Genomic DNA, 20,633 nt, shown 5'->3' with positions numbered 1-20,633 from the left:
CAGATTATACAAAAGAGTGACGTTCACGGGCTAAAATGGTTACCCCTTTCAATCATCGCCACCATTGTGGGTTTACTGCTTTTACTGCCAGACTGCATTTACCTTAAGCAAGACCCGTCAAATTAAAGAGATTAATCAATATATAATTCACTACTAAACACATCCCCATAACCCGCACTAGGCCAGTGTATCAGGCTTTCCATAACCTCACCCAGTTTCTCTCATCCATCATGGTCATTAACGGGAACTGGTCTACACTCGGCAAAAAACGTGCCACTGCTCTCTCTCAAACCAACATTCTGAAACACAGGACGAACAGTTTTCAACTACTGTTCTGGGCCGATATCCACGAACACCCTTATGATCAGTGCCTTGTCGTGTGCATGATGTCTACTTGCAGGAAGGACAAAGTAAACAGGATACAGAATCTTCAAGTCTCTTGTATTCCAGAAAAAAAAAAAGAAACTTCCGATAAATTCCCTCGTTACTCAGATTTAAGTTTTCATGAAAGAACAGAGTCAAGGTAGGTACTACACTGACTTTCTTGTTCTTCCTGCGAAAAAGAAGGTTATGGTTACGACAGGAATATATCAAGTTCGTCTGTGAATCCTGACCCTCTAAGACTCATTTCAGTAACTGTGAAAAATGTACCAAGTATCTTGTTCTCTCTTGACTAACATTTTGAAACACTGGACAAACCGTTTCGAAATGCTACTCTCTAAGTTGCACTTTAATAACCACAAAACTGTCATAGTATTCTCGTCTAAACATTCATTAAACAGAAGACGAACAGTTTTGAAATTTTGTGCTGCATACTGTATTTCAAATAAATCATAACGGTATCTTGTATATCACGTCAATCACAACAGCAAAACACTGCATCACCAAAATTGTTAACTATTTAGACTTAACAAACACATCGAAATATATGGGAAAATATCGTTCATATCCAATTTTCATCCAACCTGTGGGTGAGATTTATTTTTCTTCCAATACTTTTCCACACTGACCATAACAAACCGTATTCTCGTGTGCTTAAAAGGTTCCATAGCACCTCCTCCTACGTAGGTTATTACAATACTATCACTCTCGCATACTTTCTATATATAATTTCTGATAATCGGCATACTCTGCCAAAGACAAACAAGGAAAATATCTGCATGCAGTAAAAATCTGGTAAATATTGCACATTATAACTCTTGCATGTTATTTATCGATTCCCCCACCCCCCCTTTTTTACCCTTTGAATCGTATTTTCAATCGTAACTGCTGCCTCCAGACGACTTTCTTCTGCATTGGCAAGATCTCTTGTACTGAAGATATTAATGAAGGCTATCTTTACCACTCAAGTCGAAAACTGTCACTCATGCTGACAAAAACTGCCTAGACATGGCAATAATAAGACAGACTAGAGAGGAAGCCCAGACAGCACAGTGATGCCAGAATTTTGACCCTGAAGTGTGACCTTGAACCTTGCTCCATTTGTGCCAATAGCCAATAACTTCTTGCCATCCCCAGATACAATGTATGTGCCAAGTCTGATACAAATAGGATGAGGCAGTCATGGTGGCTGCAAAACCTGGACTCTGCATCAAACCCATGACTTCTGACTCCGACCTTGAATCGATCTGCATCATAATCAATCCCTTCTGGCCATCCCCCACACAATGCAAGAGCCAATTTTGATGTAAATCGAATCAGGCATTCATGAGACGACAACGCTTCCTGATGATTAACCTCCACCTTTGACTGGCCTTTAATCGATATGCACAAAACTGAATAACTTCTTCCCAGATCCACACACAATACTTTTTGTGCCAATTAAGGAGAAAAAAAAATCACGCACAGATATTTTCTGAGCACCGATACATACAAGTACCGTACATACACAGATACCCGGTACATAATTATGCAAACACTGACATTATTGCAACAGGTATGCCTTCGATGTCGCTAAAAATAAACGACTAGATTCATGGGGTTAATATCGACCATTTGTATCCATAAAATACTACATATCATTAACGTGGTGTATGTAGAAATAAACTGGTATTGTTAGAGGTACTGGTGGGCGTGAGGGCGTTAGTCTGTACTGTGTGACGGTCGGATTAACCAGCGGAAACACGCAGTGGTATTTGTGACGCTGGGATGTGTGCAACTGGACGTGACGGGACGTGATGTGTGACTTGGCGCGAGGGGAGCTGATCCACGTGACGGGGTGAGTGACGGAAACAAGGACGGGGTCGTGAAAGTAGCTATGCGGTGTGACGGATTGGTGAAGCGTGAAAAGACTGGCCAAGTAGTGCGACGTGAGAGTGATGGTGGCGACTGCAACATCTGCTACATCACGAAACAACCACTCCGTCATAACTCTAATTCTGATTTGCAGGAAGAATGAGACATGGAAAACATCTGCTTTCTCATTTCCTTGTCCTTCCGTGTGTGTGTGTGTGTGTGTGTGTGTGTGTGTGTGTGTGTGTGTGTGTGTGTGTGTGTGTGTGTGTGTGTGTGTGTGTGTGTGTGTGTGTGTGTGTGTGTGTGTGTGTGTGTGTGTGTGTGTGTGTGTGTGTGTGTGTGTGTGTGTGTGTGTGTGTGTGTGTGTGTGTGTGTGTGTGTGTGTGTGTGTGTGTGTGTGTGTGTGTGTGTGTGTGTGTGTGTGTGTGTGTGTGTGTGTGTGTGTGTGTGTGTGTGTGTGTGTGTGTGTGTGTGTGTGTGTGTGTGTGTGTGTGTGTGTGTGTGTGTGTGTGTGTGTGTGTGTGTGTGTGTGTGTGTGTGTGTGTGTGTGTGTGTGTGTGTGTGTGTGTGTGTGTGTGTGTGTGTGTGTGTGTGTGTGTGTGTGTGTGTGTGTGTGTGTGTGTGTGTGTGTGTGTGTGTGTGTGTGTGTGTGTGTGTGTGTGTGTGTGTGTGTGTGTGTGTGTGTGTGTGTGTGTGTGTGTGTGTGTGTGTGTGTGTGTGTGTGTGTGTGTGTGTGTGTGTGTGTGTGTGTGTGTGTGTGTGTGTGTGTGTGTGTGTGTGTGTGTGTGTGTGTGTGTGTGTGTGTTTATAACAGCGGCAGGTGGGGGCGCTCACAATCCACTCACTCGATGTAGTGCTGCTCTCGGGTGCCTGCCCTTTCCTCTCGTCCTTCCTTCCTCTTCTGTCTGCCTTCTTTCCTTCCTTCCTATTCTGTTTGTCTTTCCTTCATTCTTTCCTCCTCCTCCTGTCTACGGGTGACTCTACACTGAGAGACAAGCCAAATGGTTTCCTGTACACCAGAAACCATCTACTACGCTGGGTGGTAACCAAATGACCAAATTATGGCGCCTGGTGGTTCAGTGGGTAATTAAGGCGCTCCAATTGGATTGAGCCTGTGCAGGTTTATATCTAAGGGGTGGTTGGGGTTTACTGTTCACGTAATGCCACTCAGGGATGTGTTAGGCTGGTCACTCTCATCTTAAATGTCAGGACCAACTTGCCTAGCCCCAAGCTCCCACGCTCCTCATGGGGCAACACAGGATTAGATGATGATGATGATGATGATATATAATCTGTCTACATTAGGCCCACAACAGGACCGGACCCTTTCCTCTGAGGGAATGACAGCCAGAATTAACCCTTTCACATGCTAGTGAAGTATGAATGGTAGAAGAGTTGCCTGTGGGAACAGTGATGCATGTGAAGATCGGCTAACTGCAATGGTCAGGCCTATGCCTGTGTGTTTGTCTGTATATGCCATCGGTAGAACTCACAGGGTGTGAACATATAATATAGCCTGCCGGTAGTATATGCAAGAGCATTCTACCACACTCACTTAAAATGTCCACCACAGACTGGGTTCCATCCCTTGCCTCGAGGCACATGCGTCGCACGATGAATACGCTACCGATCGAGCCACCGCAGCTTATTACTTCTATCACATCATTCCAATCCCCGTGGTGCTATGGAGCTAGTTTACACCTTCAGTCCGATGACGTATCCGTTACTACTTGCCATATCACTACACGATTCCATTCAAATCAGAAAAGACACCTCGTAGTAAAGGTGTTAATGAAGGCTACATCCAACTCACAGATTCTGAAGTCTCTCCAAAGTTAAACAAAATTGGCATGTGGTAGCAATAACAATACGTTGGTCCTGGGAATCAAAGGGTAATGTGGTCTGCGGCGTCTCCCTCCTTCCACTCCCTCAGTGTTAGATGCTATACCCTTGGATTTGGTGATGCATGATATTTTATTTTTCCTCTCCTGACAATGTTATTCAGCTTTAGGAGACTCTTCTGACGAGTGAGATTAGATACACCCTTCGTTTATTAATCACTTCGCTACTACAGATTTTTTTTTTTTTTTTTTTTTTTTTTTTAAGTGTCTGACTCTGGGCACAGATTTAACCTGTTCCCCGAGGCCCAGCAGCGTTCCTACGTACTTCATCTCTTACATGTCACAGATCCTTCCTCAAGCTGAGTAAAATCGTTTGAACAAAGCAAAATCAAAATATCACAATGTCAAGGAAATAATAATAATAATAATAATAATAATAAAGTGTTTATATGTTACTGGCACTGGACAGGTTTGGTGTTCTCATGTGTGACGGCTTCGTGCGGGGATGATGAAGCATCCGATTCGAAAACAGGAAAAAAAAAAAATCGCTTAATACCCAGTCACTATAATGAGAGCTATGTCATTTCTACACCATTGGACAAAAACCTCTTTCGTTTAGGAGGGTGTCACCTCTTCCAAGGCGATTTCTTCAGCGTATTACACATAACCATCTTTTTTATTTATACCTCTTTAATATCAACACAACATTCATAAATAAAAGACAGTACTAACTTGTTCCACATTTTTCTAAAGTTTAGCTATTCTTTATCAACAGACTATCTTACTGAGCTTATAAAAGACCTTTCGAACTGGTGGGGTTAAATATATCATTCATTAACCTCTTAAGTACGAAAGTTTTCTCCTAAGCTGAATAAAATCGTCTTCATGTAGCAAGTCTACACTAAAATCAGATGACACCGAAGTGAAAGGGTTACCATGACATAACCAGAAATAACTGATATGGAAAAAGTGTTTGTAGGCCTTTCAAGTCGACGAGAATACTCGTACATGCTTATCACCACGACCAACCCCCCCCCCCACCTACACACTTAAATATGCCAATAAGAACCTGATGAATTCGTTGACATCTTTTTCAGCTGATAAACCAGCGACTCTCAAACTTTTTCGGACCGAGCGCCCCTTAGCCTCAGTTCACATATTCACGTCCCCCCTCCCACTTAGCCTTGGTCAACACATCCACGCCCTCCCACCACTGCTTCCTGTCATCATCTGACTCTGAAAGCTTATTCCAGAATTATTATTATCATTTTCTCGCAGGCTCAAGTGGCCGTTAACCCAGCTGCAAGAAGGCTGTGTTAGCCCTTCTTCCTCAGTTCACTATCCTTTTCGAGAGAGAGGAAGTTGAGAGACATGTATATTTTAGCTGGGGTTTGCTCCGTCTTCCAATCTTTAACTTATTGGTGTCTGTAATGTTCTCTCGAAACGACCAGATTAGAAATAAAATCACGGCAACGACAGGCAAACAGATATGAAGGGAAAAAAAAAAAAAATACACGAGTATAAATAAACAGCTACTCTGAAGGAAGAAATAGAAAGAATATGAATAATGAATATAAATCAATGTCATCGTGACACACACACACACACACACACACACACACACACACACACAAACTTGTTCGTTACACTATTTTGTCTGAGTCCTCACGCCCTCCTTGGAAACTGATCAGCCCCCCCCCCCCCGGAGGACGCGCCACACAGGTTGAGAACCACTGTTACAGACAATTATATTCACCTTGCAAGCGCTGATTGTTCTGTTTTAGTTGATCTGGAGAAGGTCTTTGACACAGTCCCTAGGGAGGTGGTGAAGAGGCCAATGAGTAAGTTTGGGATCGAGATGTGTCTGGTTAGAGCGGTTATGGCTAAAAATGTGGATGCCTGCACCCAGATGAAAGAGAATGGAGATTTTAGTGATGAGTTTTCCGTGAATGTTGGCTTGCATCAGGGGTCAGTCTTGAACCTCTTACTGTTTGTCTGTCATGGTACCTGATGCCCTCTCACTTGATTTCAGAAATGGACTCCCATGGAAGATGTATGCTGATGACTTGGTGTTGATTGCAGAGAATGAAAGGGAGGCGGAGGATAGATTTGGTAAGTGGAGAGACGGAATGGGACACAATGGTTTGAGGGTAAATGCGGATAAAACGAAAGTGATGATAACCAGGGCTGGTGGCGGTACTGTCAAAGCAGAGTCAGTAAGGCTATGTGCAGTTTGCCACTAGGGTGTGGGAAATAACTCCAGCTAGTGCAGTCTTTGTGATAAGTAGGTGCATAAGAGATGTAGTAGTATTAGAGGTAGGCTGCGAGATAATAAAGATTTCACGTGTGCAGGGTGTTAGGGAAAGCATGTAGAGACTGACAGACATGAAAGGAGAGATCTTGCTGGTCTCCTGAGTATGTGTGGGAGTTTTGTTATTTGGAAGACATGTTATTTGCCGGAGGAGGGGCTGCAGCTAGCTTTGAGACTAGGGTATGGAGTGGTTGGTGGTAGTTCATGGAACTTTTGCCTCTCTTAGCTCTCCCTCAGTGCTAAGAGATACTTGTATGTGACGTGTGTTAGGAGTGTGATGCTGTGTGGTAGTGAGACCTGGGCAGTAAAGGACGAGTGCATTCGTAGGATCAAAAGAACAGAAATTGCAATGATTGCATTGATATTATGTAGTACGTCCTTGACTGCGGGGCGTGGTGGGGCTTGGATTACGATTGAATGGTTGAGAGGAAGGATGAGATTTGAATGTATTAGTGTTGTAATGAGGAGAGGAAGATTAAGATGGTTTGGCCATGTTAAGAGGATGTCGGATGGCAAGTTGGTGCGGAAGGTGACGGGAGTGAACGTCGAGGGTAGGGATGCGAGAGATGCATCAGGAAGATCTGGGACGAGGTCATCACGCGCACAGACAGGGGACTGACGGCCATATTCTTAAAAATAATTCCTTCTCTAAACTTTTCCTTCCCTTTGAAGGATTTTTCTTTCCCTTCGGTATGATTAAAGATTTCCTTGGAAGGGAAGGAAAAATGTTCAGGTTGGTAGCCCTGTTAAACTAAAATGACACATCCTGCTGATATTTGGTATGGTGGAGCGTTATATTTATAAACTAATACATCAAAACACGCATATCTCGTGCAGGATAATGAAAGCACAACACATTTGAGACGTTGGAGGTGGCCACCACATCCATACTGTTGGTCTGTATTCAGCCATAAATGCCATTCTGGCCAACACCGCAGCGGTGTTCACTCAAGACAATATTTTGATAAATTATATTCGAGGAATATTATTATGCTTAATGTTGTTATTAGTAAGCGTAAGAATCACTTGTTAACGTCAGTCTCGTGTACTCCCAAGGCGGCGCTCACCTGGTTTTTTTCCAGCTGGAAGACATGAGCCGAACCACACGTGTGACCTTGACGGCAGATTTTCCTTTTTCGGGCAAATTAACAACCAAAATGTTTCTTGAAAAGAATCCTCGTGTGACCCTGGCCATAATGTATGAGATTTGTCAGTGTCAGATCATATAAGACTGGATGAATATCGGAGGTAGTACGTCGTCTGCTCTGTTTATGCCTGGCTAATCATCTCAGCCGACATAGGTAACATTTTTAAAGAGATTCAAATAGCGCTTAAACATTAGTACAGCGTTGTAAACTGCATCAATAAAATTATACAGTATCTTCCGTCAACATTTTAAATATATGTATGACAATGAATCACAACAGAAAGCACAAAACTTATGAAGGAATTTTTGAAGAGACGGGTCAAGGAATTCCTTCAAGTTCCAATAATTTCTGCTGCCCAGAGGAAAAATCTTTCCCTTCGAGCGGCTCAGGAAGGGAAGGATTTTTTAAAGAATACCAATTCAGCTAGAGATTTCCTTCCCATGCCTCTACAAGGGAAGGAAATGTTAAAGAATACGGCCGTGAATAATACGGCTGCCAGAGAAATCCAGAGTGGAGAACCGCCATTAGGTGACCAAGGCCGACGCATGCAAGCATGATGGAGCCTTTATAAACTATGCCATGCGTTTGGAAGATTTTTTTCTTTCTTTTACATTGGAGTCACGGAGTTTCTTGATCCTCACTACCCGGGCGCTTTCCTAAGCTGAATAAAGTTGTCTGGTGGCAGCAAGAAGGCAGTAACAGACAGCTCCGGGCTAAAAGGTTTAACTCATGCAGTACGAGAAATCACAAGCCGAATTAAATCCTGTAGAGGAGGCAACAATCATGAAGACTATTTCTAATTTCATTACTATGGTACCAAATTGTCTCGTTTAGGCAGGCATGTAACAGCTGGAATTAAATAAGACATCGTACTGAAGGGGTTACATTTCCTTTAATAACCAATATACCTAAAATGTTACTAACATTGATTTTCTGTGCAACACTGCTATAACTGCTCTAACTGCACCTACAACCACTACACTCACCACCACTACCGCCTCCCTTAACAATAACTCCTACAACTGAAGCCACCACAATTATAAATTCAGCTATACCCAGCACCACAACTACGATCACTTATAAAACCACCACACCAGTCACAACTACAGCTCCCACAACTACAACTCCTACAACTAAAATTTTACGACCAACCTTATATTCAACTACAAATTCAACTAGTCAACCACAACTACAACTGCGACTTTCACTACAACAACCACAACTATCATAAGGACGGTAGCGCATGTGCCCTACCCTTTGCTTCCCTTCCCTTTACTATGAAGGAAAGGGAAGCGAAGAGTAGGGCATGGTGTATCTCCCTCCCTCTTCTCTCATCACTCGCATTTTCCCGAACTCCACTTCTATTTCTCCCTCTTCCTCCCATCACTACATCTACAACCACACACTGCACCTCCCACAACTACAACCACACATTGCACCTCCCACAACTACAACCACACACTGCACCTCCCACAACTACAACCACACACTGCATCTCCCACAACTACAACCACACACTGCACCTCCCACAACTACAACCACACACTGCACCTCCCACAACTACAACCACACACTGCACCTCCCACAACTACAACCACACACTGCACCTCCCACAACTACAACCACACACTGCACCTCCCACAACTACAACCACACACTGCACCTCACACAACAACAGCCACACACTGCACCTCCCACAACTACAACCACACACTGCACCTCCCACAACGACAACCACACACTGCACCTCCCACAACTACAACCAAACACTGCACCTCCCACAACTACAACCACACACTGCACCTCCCACAACTACAACCACACACTGCACCTCACACAACAACAGCCACACACTGCACCTCCCACAACTACAGCCACACACTGCACCTCCCACAACTACAACCACACACTGCACCTCCCACAACTACAACCACACACTGCACCTCCCACAACTACAACCACACACTGCACCTCCCACAACTACAACCACACACTGCACCTCCCACAACTACAACCACACACTGCACCTCCCACAACTACAACCACACACTGCACCTCCCACAACTACAACCACACACTGCACCTCCCACAACTACAACCACACACTGCACCTCCCACAACTACAACCACACACTGCACCTCCCACAACTACAACCACACACTGCACCTCCCACAACTACAACCACACACTGCACCTCCCACAACTACAACCACACACTGCACCTCCCACAACTACAACCACACACTGCACCTCACACAACTACAACCACACACTGCACCTCACACAACTACAACCACACACTGCACCTCACACAACTACAACCACACACTGCACCTCACACAACTACAACCACACACTGCACCTCACACAACTACAACCACAACCCCACAACAGCCACAAATACAAGGACGGCAGAATGGGCAGGATGTGAGAGAGGGATGAGAGTGTTGCAAGATGATACTGTCACCCACACCACACCACACCACACCAACAGCACATGTGTCCACCCCTTCGCTTCCCTTTCCTTTCCTTCTACTATCTCCCCCTCTCCCTTCCTCACACCATCAATCGACCATTCTCCTTTTCCTAATTATCCGTTTTCCATCACCACCCAGGACATAACAGCAGAACACTACAGCAAAACAGAACTGCTGCAGCTGTAGTTACAACCCTAGGCTCATTTAAAGGTGATCCAATGGACTGGAGACTAAAGTTGCCTTCCACCTGAAGTCAACCATCCTCCTTTTGGGAGATACGGAGAGATGAGGGACGTTTGTATAACCAGACAGCTCTACCGTCCAGTCACATCGGTGCCACCACATGAAGGAGCCCCTCTCTAGCACCAGTAAGTACAGTAGTAAATGATATTACTTCTCATTACAGGTTAAAGATAGTGTACATTTAATCTTTTTTCGTAATTTCCTATAAAAATTTCCACAAGTTTTTCTATATTTCAGGGCAGCCCTAGCTTTTTCTTGCTGGATTCTGCTGGTGAGACTGATGTGTTGGCAGACATTCTACAACATTTACTTCCCTTGTATTACTCAAAATAGATACCAGTCATTACCATACAACCTCAAAAAGATAAACAATCTTTTTTATTTGCCTTTATATTCTTTTGTACTGTACTTCCTTTCTTCTCTCTCTCTTCCACTAGCATTCTCACACACACACACACACACACACACACACACACACACACACACACACACACACACACACACACACACACACACATTCCTCCACGTCACTTTCTCTTCTCTTCATTTGACTTCCTCCGTATTCCATTCCTCTCCTCCCTCATTACAACCCTCTAATGGCTCACAAATTACCTTATCTCTTCCCAATCTTTTGCACAGAAGCGGGAAAAATCTATCTATCTATCGCCAGACACCATAATCCCGTAAAGGGTGGCCATTTGACACTGAGTTAGTTGTTTTACAGGGAGGGGCACCAACCCTCCACCAACCCACTTGTTGACACGTAGAAAGCACGTATGGTTTGGTTATATGGTTACCACCCAGCGTTGTAAATGGTTTCTTGGCTTACAGAAAACCATTTGGCTTGTCACTCAATGTAAAGCCACCTGTAATGGAAAGAAAAGGAATAAGAAGTGACACGAAAGATAGGTAAAACCTTAATTTGCCATACTTCGATTTCTCTTCTCTCTCCCTTCTCCTCATTTTCTCTGCTACCCTACTTTCTCTTTTCTTTTGTCAGTTCTCTCTCTCTCTCTCTCTCTCTCTCAGTCAACTGTCTCTTTACAGGCTTTACACGTTATTGGTTCTAATCAAGTAAAGCAATACTCCAAACGATTTTATTATTGATGATCAGTTTAGCAAGCTCTCACTGGGTGTTTAAAGGGAATCAAGAATTTGTAAAGGAACCATTAATCCCCTAAGTACTGTATGATGTTTCTTTAATTCTTGTTGCCGCCTGACGATTTTGTTCAGCTCGGGGAAGTGGTCTCGTGAGGGGATAGGTATGGATCTCTTTTTAACCATATATATACTTTTTATTCTGTTCTAAACACCCAGGATATTATATTCAGCACTGGTAAAGAACGGAGTGCGATTCCTTCCCTCTTGCCACAACCACACGACTGTATTCCACTCAGGGATGACCTGTCGTGGTGAAGGGGTTATTAGAATCAACTCCTGTAACAAGTCCACTGCCACTCTTTTTTTATCATTGTTATTCAAGGTACCGTCTGACCATTAAATTCAGCTCAAGGATGACCTCTCGCAGTGAAAGGGTTAACCGCAACTGTGTCCTCCCCTACCCCCTCCCTTCCCTCTTCCTCCTCCTCCTCTTTCTTTCTTTCCTCTGCTTCCTCCACATCCTCTTCCCCCTCCTCCCCCATCTACCTCCTCCTCCTCTTTCTCCCTCTCCTCCCCACAAGCCAACCGCAAGCCAACCCTCCCCTCTCCTCCCTTCCCTTTCCTCCGTATCTCCCGACTCCCTCCACCCCACTCGCATGTCATCCTATCAGCTCTCTCCCTTTTTCTTGTCGATGTCCTCTCCCTTCTCAGCTCATATCATTCCTCCCCTAATGAATTCTCCCTGCCTTCTCCCTTTCCCTCAACCCCACCACTCTATCCCCCTCTCTTACATCTACTTTACCTATTCGTCCTTCCTCCCATCCCCTTCTGTTCCCCGTCCAACCCTCCCTCTTTCTCTTCTCCCGATGTTTCCCTCCCCTTCCCTCCCTTTCCTTTTTTCTCTCTCCCCTTCCCCTAGCACCCCATCCCCTCCCGCACCTGTCTCACTCCCTTCGTCCTTCCTATTATCAGCTCTCCCTCCCCCTTCCCCACCTCTCTCTCTACGTCTGCTTCACATCCTTTATCTCTCCCTCCTTCACATTTATCCCTTACTTCCTTAATCTCCATTTATCCGCTTCTCCTCATCACTCAGTCTCTTCACTACCATGCGCCTTTCTTTATTAAAATCTTGTTACTGCCTGATGATTTTCTTTGAATTAGATTTACTTCTGGTAGCAAAGAGGTTGGAGGACAGCTATCACCATTTCCTTCAGTACAACAATTTATTTATATTGCATTCTTGTTATTGCCACACAGTTTTATTCGCCTTACGGGTTTACTGGCAACTTCCCCTTCTTCCACTACTACACATGGCTCTTCAACTTGACCCTTCCACTCCTTTCCCATTTTTCCCTCTTCGTTCACTACTACTTCTTTCCTCTTCTGCCTCTTCAATTTTACCTTTCCATTCCTCTCCCCCCTGCGTTTCTTTTCTGGTCTGTCTGGGTAATGAACTCTTAAACACACAAACACTGAGCCATTTCCTGCTTCTGAGATGGACTGAAGAAAGACTGTGCAGTTCTACAGTCTGGGGGTCCATCCCGGGTGAATAGTCTTCTGTATCCTCTCTCCATATGATTTCTTTTCTTTTTTTCTTTTTCTTTTTTTTTGTCAAGGATTTAGTGACGAAAGATAAGAGACAGAAAAAGATCTACCTCTCCTCCCACTCCCTCCATTCCCTTGCCAAGCATCTCCCTCCTCCCTCCCCTTTCCCTCCTTTACTCTCATCACCTTCCCCTTCTTCCATCTCTCCCTCTTCTCCCTCCACATTTCCCTTCCTTCCTCCTTTCTTCACTTCTCCCCCCTCTCCCTCCTCTCTTCGCCTCCTCCCCTTCCCTACTTGAACCTCTCTCTTCCCATCCTCTTTTTCACATACACTCAGCTTCCGTCGCTCCATTTCTCTCTCTCTCTCTCTCTCCCTCCAATTAAATTATTGCTCTTTTCTGCCCTTTTCCACTCACCCTTCCCTCTCCTTCCATCCTTACAACTTCCCCTTCCTCTCTTTTTCCTTTCCTTCTTTCCCCTCAGCCTTCTCTCCCGCCCCTTTCATCTCTCCTACCCCCCACTAACCTCTTAGTACCTCCCTCCCTCACTCCTCCTCCCCCACTTCTCATCTCCTCCTCCCACCTTTCTGTCTCTCCCAACCCCCCCTTGCTTCCTCTGACATCTCACTTCCTCATTCTTAGCCATTCCAAAACCATCCATCCTCCCTCCACAATCTCTTTTCCTTTCCCCCATTCTACCCTTTTTCACTTCCCTATCCCCTTTCCTTCCCCATTATTTCTTCTCCTTCATTCGCTCTCTCCCATTAACCCCCCACTGCAGCATCTGTGTCCCTTCTTTCATCCGCTCTCTCCCTCCTCCCATCCGCCGCCCCTCCCACGCCTCCACCCTTCCTCCCTTATCTCTCATTTCCTTTCTCTCCGCAAAATATTTAACAGACCTCCCCTCTCATCTAACACTCTACACTCCCCACGCCACTTAATTTATTATTGTTTTTCTGTTGATTCTGAGTCGAGGCATAACTTAGTCCATCGCTGGTTGGGAAAATACAGGTCACGATGATGATGCTATAATCTGTTCAGTTACCTTGGCCTAGAATTGCCATCCCTCCTTGAATGCTGAGCTGTAATAACAGATTACCGCCAGATTGTGATGCTGGCCACGAAGAAATATTACAGAAAGTATGAAGAGCCACAGTAGTCTTTTTCAGTCACTGAGCTACGTGATAGAAGTTGCAAAAGGATGAAAAGTTGGGCCAGGTTAAAGTAACAAACTATAGCGATGATGATGATGATGAAAAACTACTGAAATAAAATCTGCGTTACAATTACCTTCGACAAGTACTGGACCTGTTCACATCCATTTTATTTTATTTTCTACACTTAAACGCCACAGGATTGTGCAAGTCGTAGTTAAACCTCACGTCTATCCGAATCCTGCCACACAAACAGTAGCCTGGGTCTGTATTTAGCAACGATCTCTATCCCTTCAACATGATGACTTTTTTCAACACATTCTTGTTATCTTCAGTACATTTTACTCAGCCTGGGAGGGGATTTTTTGTAGAGGAGATGATGTACCCTTGACTGGCCAGTATTCCCGACGGTTATGAAAGCTCCCAACATCTCTTCCTTAGCGATTTATATTGGGATATGGCTGGTTAATATCCTTCTGTACCTCATCTACGCAGAGTATGGCGATAATAAAATGATTTATGCAACAAGAGTAAGGTGTAATAAGCAAAATAGGTCGCTTAGGAAAAGGTATTAGGGAACTTCCATTACCGACGAGAATACGGGCCATTACCCGTACCAGCACTAAGAGGTCAGTCCTAAGTTGAATTAAACCGTCGGCCAATAACAGGAAAAAAAAAAAAAACGTTACCGGACTCGGAAAGTTATTTACTGTAGGATCAACGTGCCTCCAAAGCAGCTTACTAATATCATATATAAACTCTCTCTCTCTCTCTCTCAGGTTGGGTCATGAAGAAAGTTGGCAAATACGTTACTTGGTCCTCGACAGCCCTCAAACGTCACCACTTATCAACTGACTGAAATGTACCCACTAGGAGAGTCACACTAACAGCAGGTGTGATGGTAATATCTAGGATGTACGGCTGCGGACACAAACACTGATTCACATACGATCAATAACGACAGTGAAAGATGACCTTCCAAATCCAGTGATGAAATCTTCGGTGCCTAACCAACTTTTCAGAATACTTTATAAGGATTTCAGTATTGTTCGATCAAAATGTGGAGTGATGAGTCGTATTACTGTTTAAAACTGTACATACTTAAGTTTACGACGTGTTCACAGGGCCTTACGGAAGAGTGCTTATTATATTAAAATTCAATCTCTAGATATGGTATTTGCCACAATGTCAAGTCCGCAGTTTCATTCATTCGACACACACCTCTCCCTAATAGAATCAGTGTTCCTCATCTGGCCCATCCAGCTTCATTATCCTAATCCAGTTTCTCCCTGCCAAATGTCGTGGGCAGCCTAATCCCAAGGAACCCTCACAGTCGCATTCTAGGAGGCATACCAGGCTTAGTGGTACCTCTTCCTTACCGATTTATTTTGCATAGGCCTAATACACCTTCACGTTCTCTTATATGTTATTTATTTAATTTTAATGTCGACACAGCTTTAATCAGTAACATACATAGGGTTACTGAGGTGCAAAGTGGAGAATAAATCGCTAAGGAAATGTGAAAATGTCCCGTTACTTAGAAAACGGGCTTTGATCTCTTTGAGGATATTAATCCTGTGCCGTACAAGGTAGGCCCCTATACGACGCTGCTCGGAATTCAAGATGGCCTGTGATACATTCACACCACAACACCACATTCCATTTCCATCTGTTATACTCCTTCAGCCCACCCACACTTTTCTGATTTCACGCTTCCAGGCACAAAATTATTTCATTCTCCTCAAGTAAGATACCCTCTGACAGTGGCAGCTGATCGCAGTATAGCTGATATACTATTTGTACTTGAAGGCATAAAATTGTCACCTCTTCATCTGGCATGTTAGACTGTAACGAGAGATTAACACTTAACAATGGTGCTAGTCCCGACGTGTTATGGACAGGATGTGGAGCCATAGCACTGCCTTATTTTGCCATCGCTCTACGTGGAATAACCTACAAAAAACACGAACATCTCCCTCAACTTACGGTGAAAGAACTATATGAAGTACGCCAACATAACGATACAGTATAACAGCTTAGACCGAATAAATACTTGGTAGTGAAGTTTGCACGTAACATCTGCGGGTGTGGTTAACCCCGTTAATCATAATTTGTATTATATTTTTGCTGCTATGGAGGACAAAGCAAAAAAGAAAAGAAAGTATTTCGATGACGAGATCGCCGTTGTTGTGAAGGGACTGCAGAAGGTTTTATTTAAAGTTCTAACCCATCCTGTTCGGAATATATCTCTGTATCTGAATAGTCTTGTGTTAAAAAAAGTAAAAAGCAAGGAATCGGATTCAGGTGTTACATGTGCGTCTATCCAGCAAAACAGTTTTGCTGTGAACACTGCTGGGTAGTCAGGTTTGCATGAGAGAGGTGCGGCTGTGGTAAAGGCTAGGTGTAACTAGAGGTGGTACTTCAAGTGGCTTTGGAGATTTATTAACACCTCTTCTAATGCAATTTATTTTTGCACACTGGCTAAACCTCAATATCCTCGTCTATTGCACTGATACAAAATATGTTGGCACTTAAAGATATAAACAAGCACGCACACACACACACACACACACACACACACACACACACACACACACACACACACACACACACACACACAGGCAAAAATATTATCGCTCCGCCATCTAAAGGAGGGCGATAATAAGGGAATACTAAGGTAGTGTACACAAAGTAAATCGCTATGTAATGAGTGCTACGAAGTCTCTTATGGCACTACGAATACCATACGGCCTTCCTTGATTCTTGGTGCACTGACCTGAAGGTACATTTGGTGACCCTAGGGAAGATGCGTGTCATGGGGTCGACGCGGGTATTGGGGTCCATGTCGGGGAAGTTGATCACCTCTGTGCCGTACTGCAGGAACGTCCCGCCCAGGAAGTAGTCAGTGAAGTAGATGTTGCCCACCACCACCACCAAACACAGCGCCTCACATAGGAAGAACCTGTGGGGGGGGGGGAAATATATATATATATATATATACGTTCAGTAAAGCTATGTATTACCGCAGTACTTAAATGATAGGTGCATAATTATATACCATGTATATATATACCGTATATGGTTTGGGCATATGGAGAGAATGGATAATGAGCGATTGGTGAAAAAGATAACTAGATCTGATGTGAGAGGTGTAAGGCTGAGAGGAAGACCACGAATAGGATGGATGGACAGTGTGAAGAGAGCGCTGGATGCAAGAGGGATGTCTGTTGAGCAAGGAAGAGTGGCTGTGCGTGACAGAAATAAATGGAGAGAAATTGTGAATGAATAAGTGATGACGCAGCCCTGAGGGGATATTCTCCCGCATTTGGTCTGATCAGCTATTTCAGGTCAGGTGCGGGTAAGGAGATGAGTCTGTTATGATGTGGCAGGGGTAAACCAGTTCTGCTGTCGGGCCCTGCTGCGGATGTCACTGATTACATTGCGCAGTTGACCCTTGTGCGGTGTGGTGCGGTGAGGATCTGTCCGTTCTCCCCTTTGGGGCTAAGATGCGAATGAATGTGTTTGAATGGATGAGTAAATGGGGAGTGTGTCGTCCTGTCTCGGCTACCTCCCTTTCCTTGGGGGAAGCAGCCTAGGTATATATATATATATATATATATATATATCTATATATATATATATATATATCTATATACACACACACACACACACGCACACACACATCAATCCACGACACAACACTTATCATATCTGTTATCTATAAACAGAATTACTACTGATAATTCCAATATAAACACAGCAGCATGATAGTTGTTGTGCAACAGATCATCACACAAAAACCTTCAGGGGAATGGCGCAAGGAAACACCACCATACACACACTGCAGTATTAGGGTTGTTGAACCAAAGGCTGTGTGACGGTGAACACACGGGTGGTCCGGAGTCACCATTAACTACCAACGACCAACCCACCCACCAATTGAAGTTCACTGACCACTGCGGTACCTAACGGGAAGTTGTACGGGCACTGCCTGCACTTGATACATTATACTATATTGACCACTGGTACAGTACTGTGCCTATTATGTTGCTGGCAGCTGCACAGGATGAGGCATGAACAGTCATTAAAGAAGGTCATGTCGTCGATCCTGAATTACCTACTTCACTTACATTCATCCCTTCTTAACCTCGGGTTCACACAAACCCGAACCCTTCCATACACTGTTATCAGTGAAATGCTGCTCTCTCTTGTTTCAAATTAAATGTCTTCCACTGACGGGGTTCTCGGTGGGGTGGAATCGACACCACGACTTTGATGAATGACCACATGGATCTACCAGATGTAGGACCGACGTGTCATAAAATCAAGCCCTGTGTGCAGGAACAGCCAGCCAAGCCTAGTTTAAAATTTAAAATAGTCCGTTTCAAAATACCTGTAAAGACAGGAAGTGGTTTAACTGCAATCCATTTTATACGTAAGGCAACCAGCAAAGCAAAGCAGAAAGCTCAAAAACTTCATTTTTTATAATTTTATGAATAATGCACATCTTCATGCACATGACCTATAAATTCTTTACCAATGAGATTAAAGTAGCTGACTTCTTAAGTCTTGTTTTTAAAAGGCCATCACGTCCCTTGCGTACTGGAAAGACCTGTTTTGGTAATCTAATTATACGGTAGCAGTAACAGCAATTACTGACGGCCCTTTTTTTCCCACTTAGTACAGCAGCACACAGGGCTACAAGGTAGATCTCTGTGCGAGGCAAGTTTTAGTTATCGGGTATCCTACAGTATTTTGTGGTAGGTAGGGGCGTCCACCATCCACTCACTCGATGTAGTGCTGCCTTCGGGTAACTACAGAGTGATAAGCCTAAAGGTTTCCTGAAAACCAGAACCGGAATATCATTTGCTACCTTGGGTGGTAATCATACATTCAAAAGACGTCTCGTGATTTAGTGGGTTAAGGCGCTCCAATAGGACTGAGTCGGTAAGGAGTGGCTGGGGTTTACTGTTCACATGATGCCACTCAGGTGGGCGTGAAACTGGTCACCCTTGCCTTAAATGTCGGGAATGTGTAACCTAACCACGGGATTCTACGTTCCAACCTAACCTCGGGATTCTACGTTCCTGATGAGGGAAAAGGACTGGATGGTTGGATGGATTTTCTAAAATAACACGTTCCCAGATACACCTACAGTCGAGGCCAGCTTAAGCCAAACAGCAGCAACAGGAAGGGGTGAAGTGATCTCGTTTGCAGAGAGAAACTGTGCATGAAAGATGGAGAGAAAGGGAAGAAGGTGTAACGCGTGCACAAAAGACCACCGTTCAACAACACCATTCTCTCTCTCTCTTTCTACAATATTGATCCTGATGACTCCTTTTATTTTATTCTTGGTTACCGGTACCACACAATTTCATTAATCATGGGAGACTGCTCAAATAGTGGAGAAATTAATGAAGGCTATAGGCCCCACGATTTCTAAGTCTTTCACGAGTATTTAGTCTGCGGACAAGAATACATTTTAAAAAGACGTCATCGTGAGCTTCGCTGCATTAGCTGTCGTATAATACACACGTCCACATCACATTCACAACAGTCTGGAAGCAATCGCATGCATCGCCGTATTTTAGATCGTAGCCTGTAAGAAACTCGTAGCACCCCTTCCTCAGCGATTTTTTTCACGCCGTACTACGTCTTTACAATAACTTCTACTGTACGTCACCGAATGAAACTATGTCGATGCTAGAAATACTACCATAATAATAACATCGAGCTGTGATACATAGACAAAATCACTACAAATATGTGATACCAAGCTTCCATGCCACCTAGAACATGGTCCTCATACTCCCGCACAGTTTATTTAGTGTATACCGATATTCTCTTCCACAATGAAATTCCCTGGGCCACTAGATGATTTCAAGTCTAAGTAAATGAGACTTCTCTGGACTACCAAGACGGTAGTGAGGTTATGTGCTGCCTCTATGGACACGGATTCAAATTCCGGCAGGAGCAGGGAACAGTTTAAAGGATTTTAATTTTCTTACAGTAGATTTTACTGATCTACCATAAGACCCGCCAACATGTTATAAAACAGCTAATATCAGTACACTGGTCATGTACGAGGCAGCCCTATGGACGCTGGGCGTTAGTGCTCAGGTGGTAATATGTGGAGGTGTATGGTACGTAGGAGGGCAGCTGGGTCACAGGGAACGGACTTGTAAGCCTATGTCCAGAGTTGGACGCATCATTATATATACATAGGTATATACGAGTCTATATATATATATATATATATATATATATATATATATATATATATATATATATATATATACACAGTATATGCTCTCAAACTTGTCAGCGCTTTGTCAGCTCTATTCACACACATTTCAACACTTCTGACTACAGGGCACAACTTATTTAAACCCCTTCTGCTAACTCACTCTCTCTCTCTCTCTCTCTCTCTCTCTCTAAAAAAAAAAAAAAAAAAAAAAAAAAAAAAGTGGTTTCGGCCAAGAATGTAATCAATGTTGCCATCGTAGTCTACCGCAGGGATTACTGTATCTGGTGCTGCTTCTCACCTCTCCAGTCAAACGAGTTCCCTTTAGCTGAGT

General features: G+C 43.9%; 1 protein-coding gene across 2 annotated transcripts in view; it reads right to left on the bottom strand.

The window, feature by feature from the left end:
• The window catches only part of LOC145415737 (innexin inx2-like), a 196,438-nt gene that overhangs the window by 88,871 nt on the left and 86,934 nt on the right, over window positions 1-20,633 (bottom strand). For both annotated transcript variants that reach the window (XM_080284970.1, XM_080284969.1), the window contains exon 2: window positions 16,832-17,017. In XM_080284970.1, coding sequence (XP_080141096.1) covers window positions 16,832-17,017 — 186 coding nt within the window. The remainder of the gene's footprint in view (window positions 1-16,831; window positions 17,018-20,633) is intronic.

Source organism: Coenobita brevimanus, chromosome 103, assembly GCF_032717465.1.
Source record: "Coenobita brevimanus isolate Jiangsu-jjx chromosome 103, ASM3271746v2, whole genome shotgun sequence".
In the NCBI taxonomy this organism is placed as follows: domain Eukaryota; kingdom Metazoa; phylum Arthropoda; class Malacostraca; order Decapoda; family Coenobitidae; genus Coenobita; species Coenobita brevimanus.
Note: the sequence above shows the minus strand (reverse complement) of the source record. Positions and strands in the feature narration are given on the sequence as shown.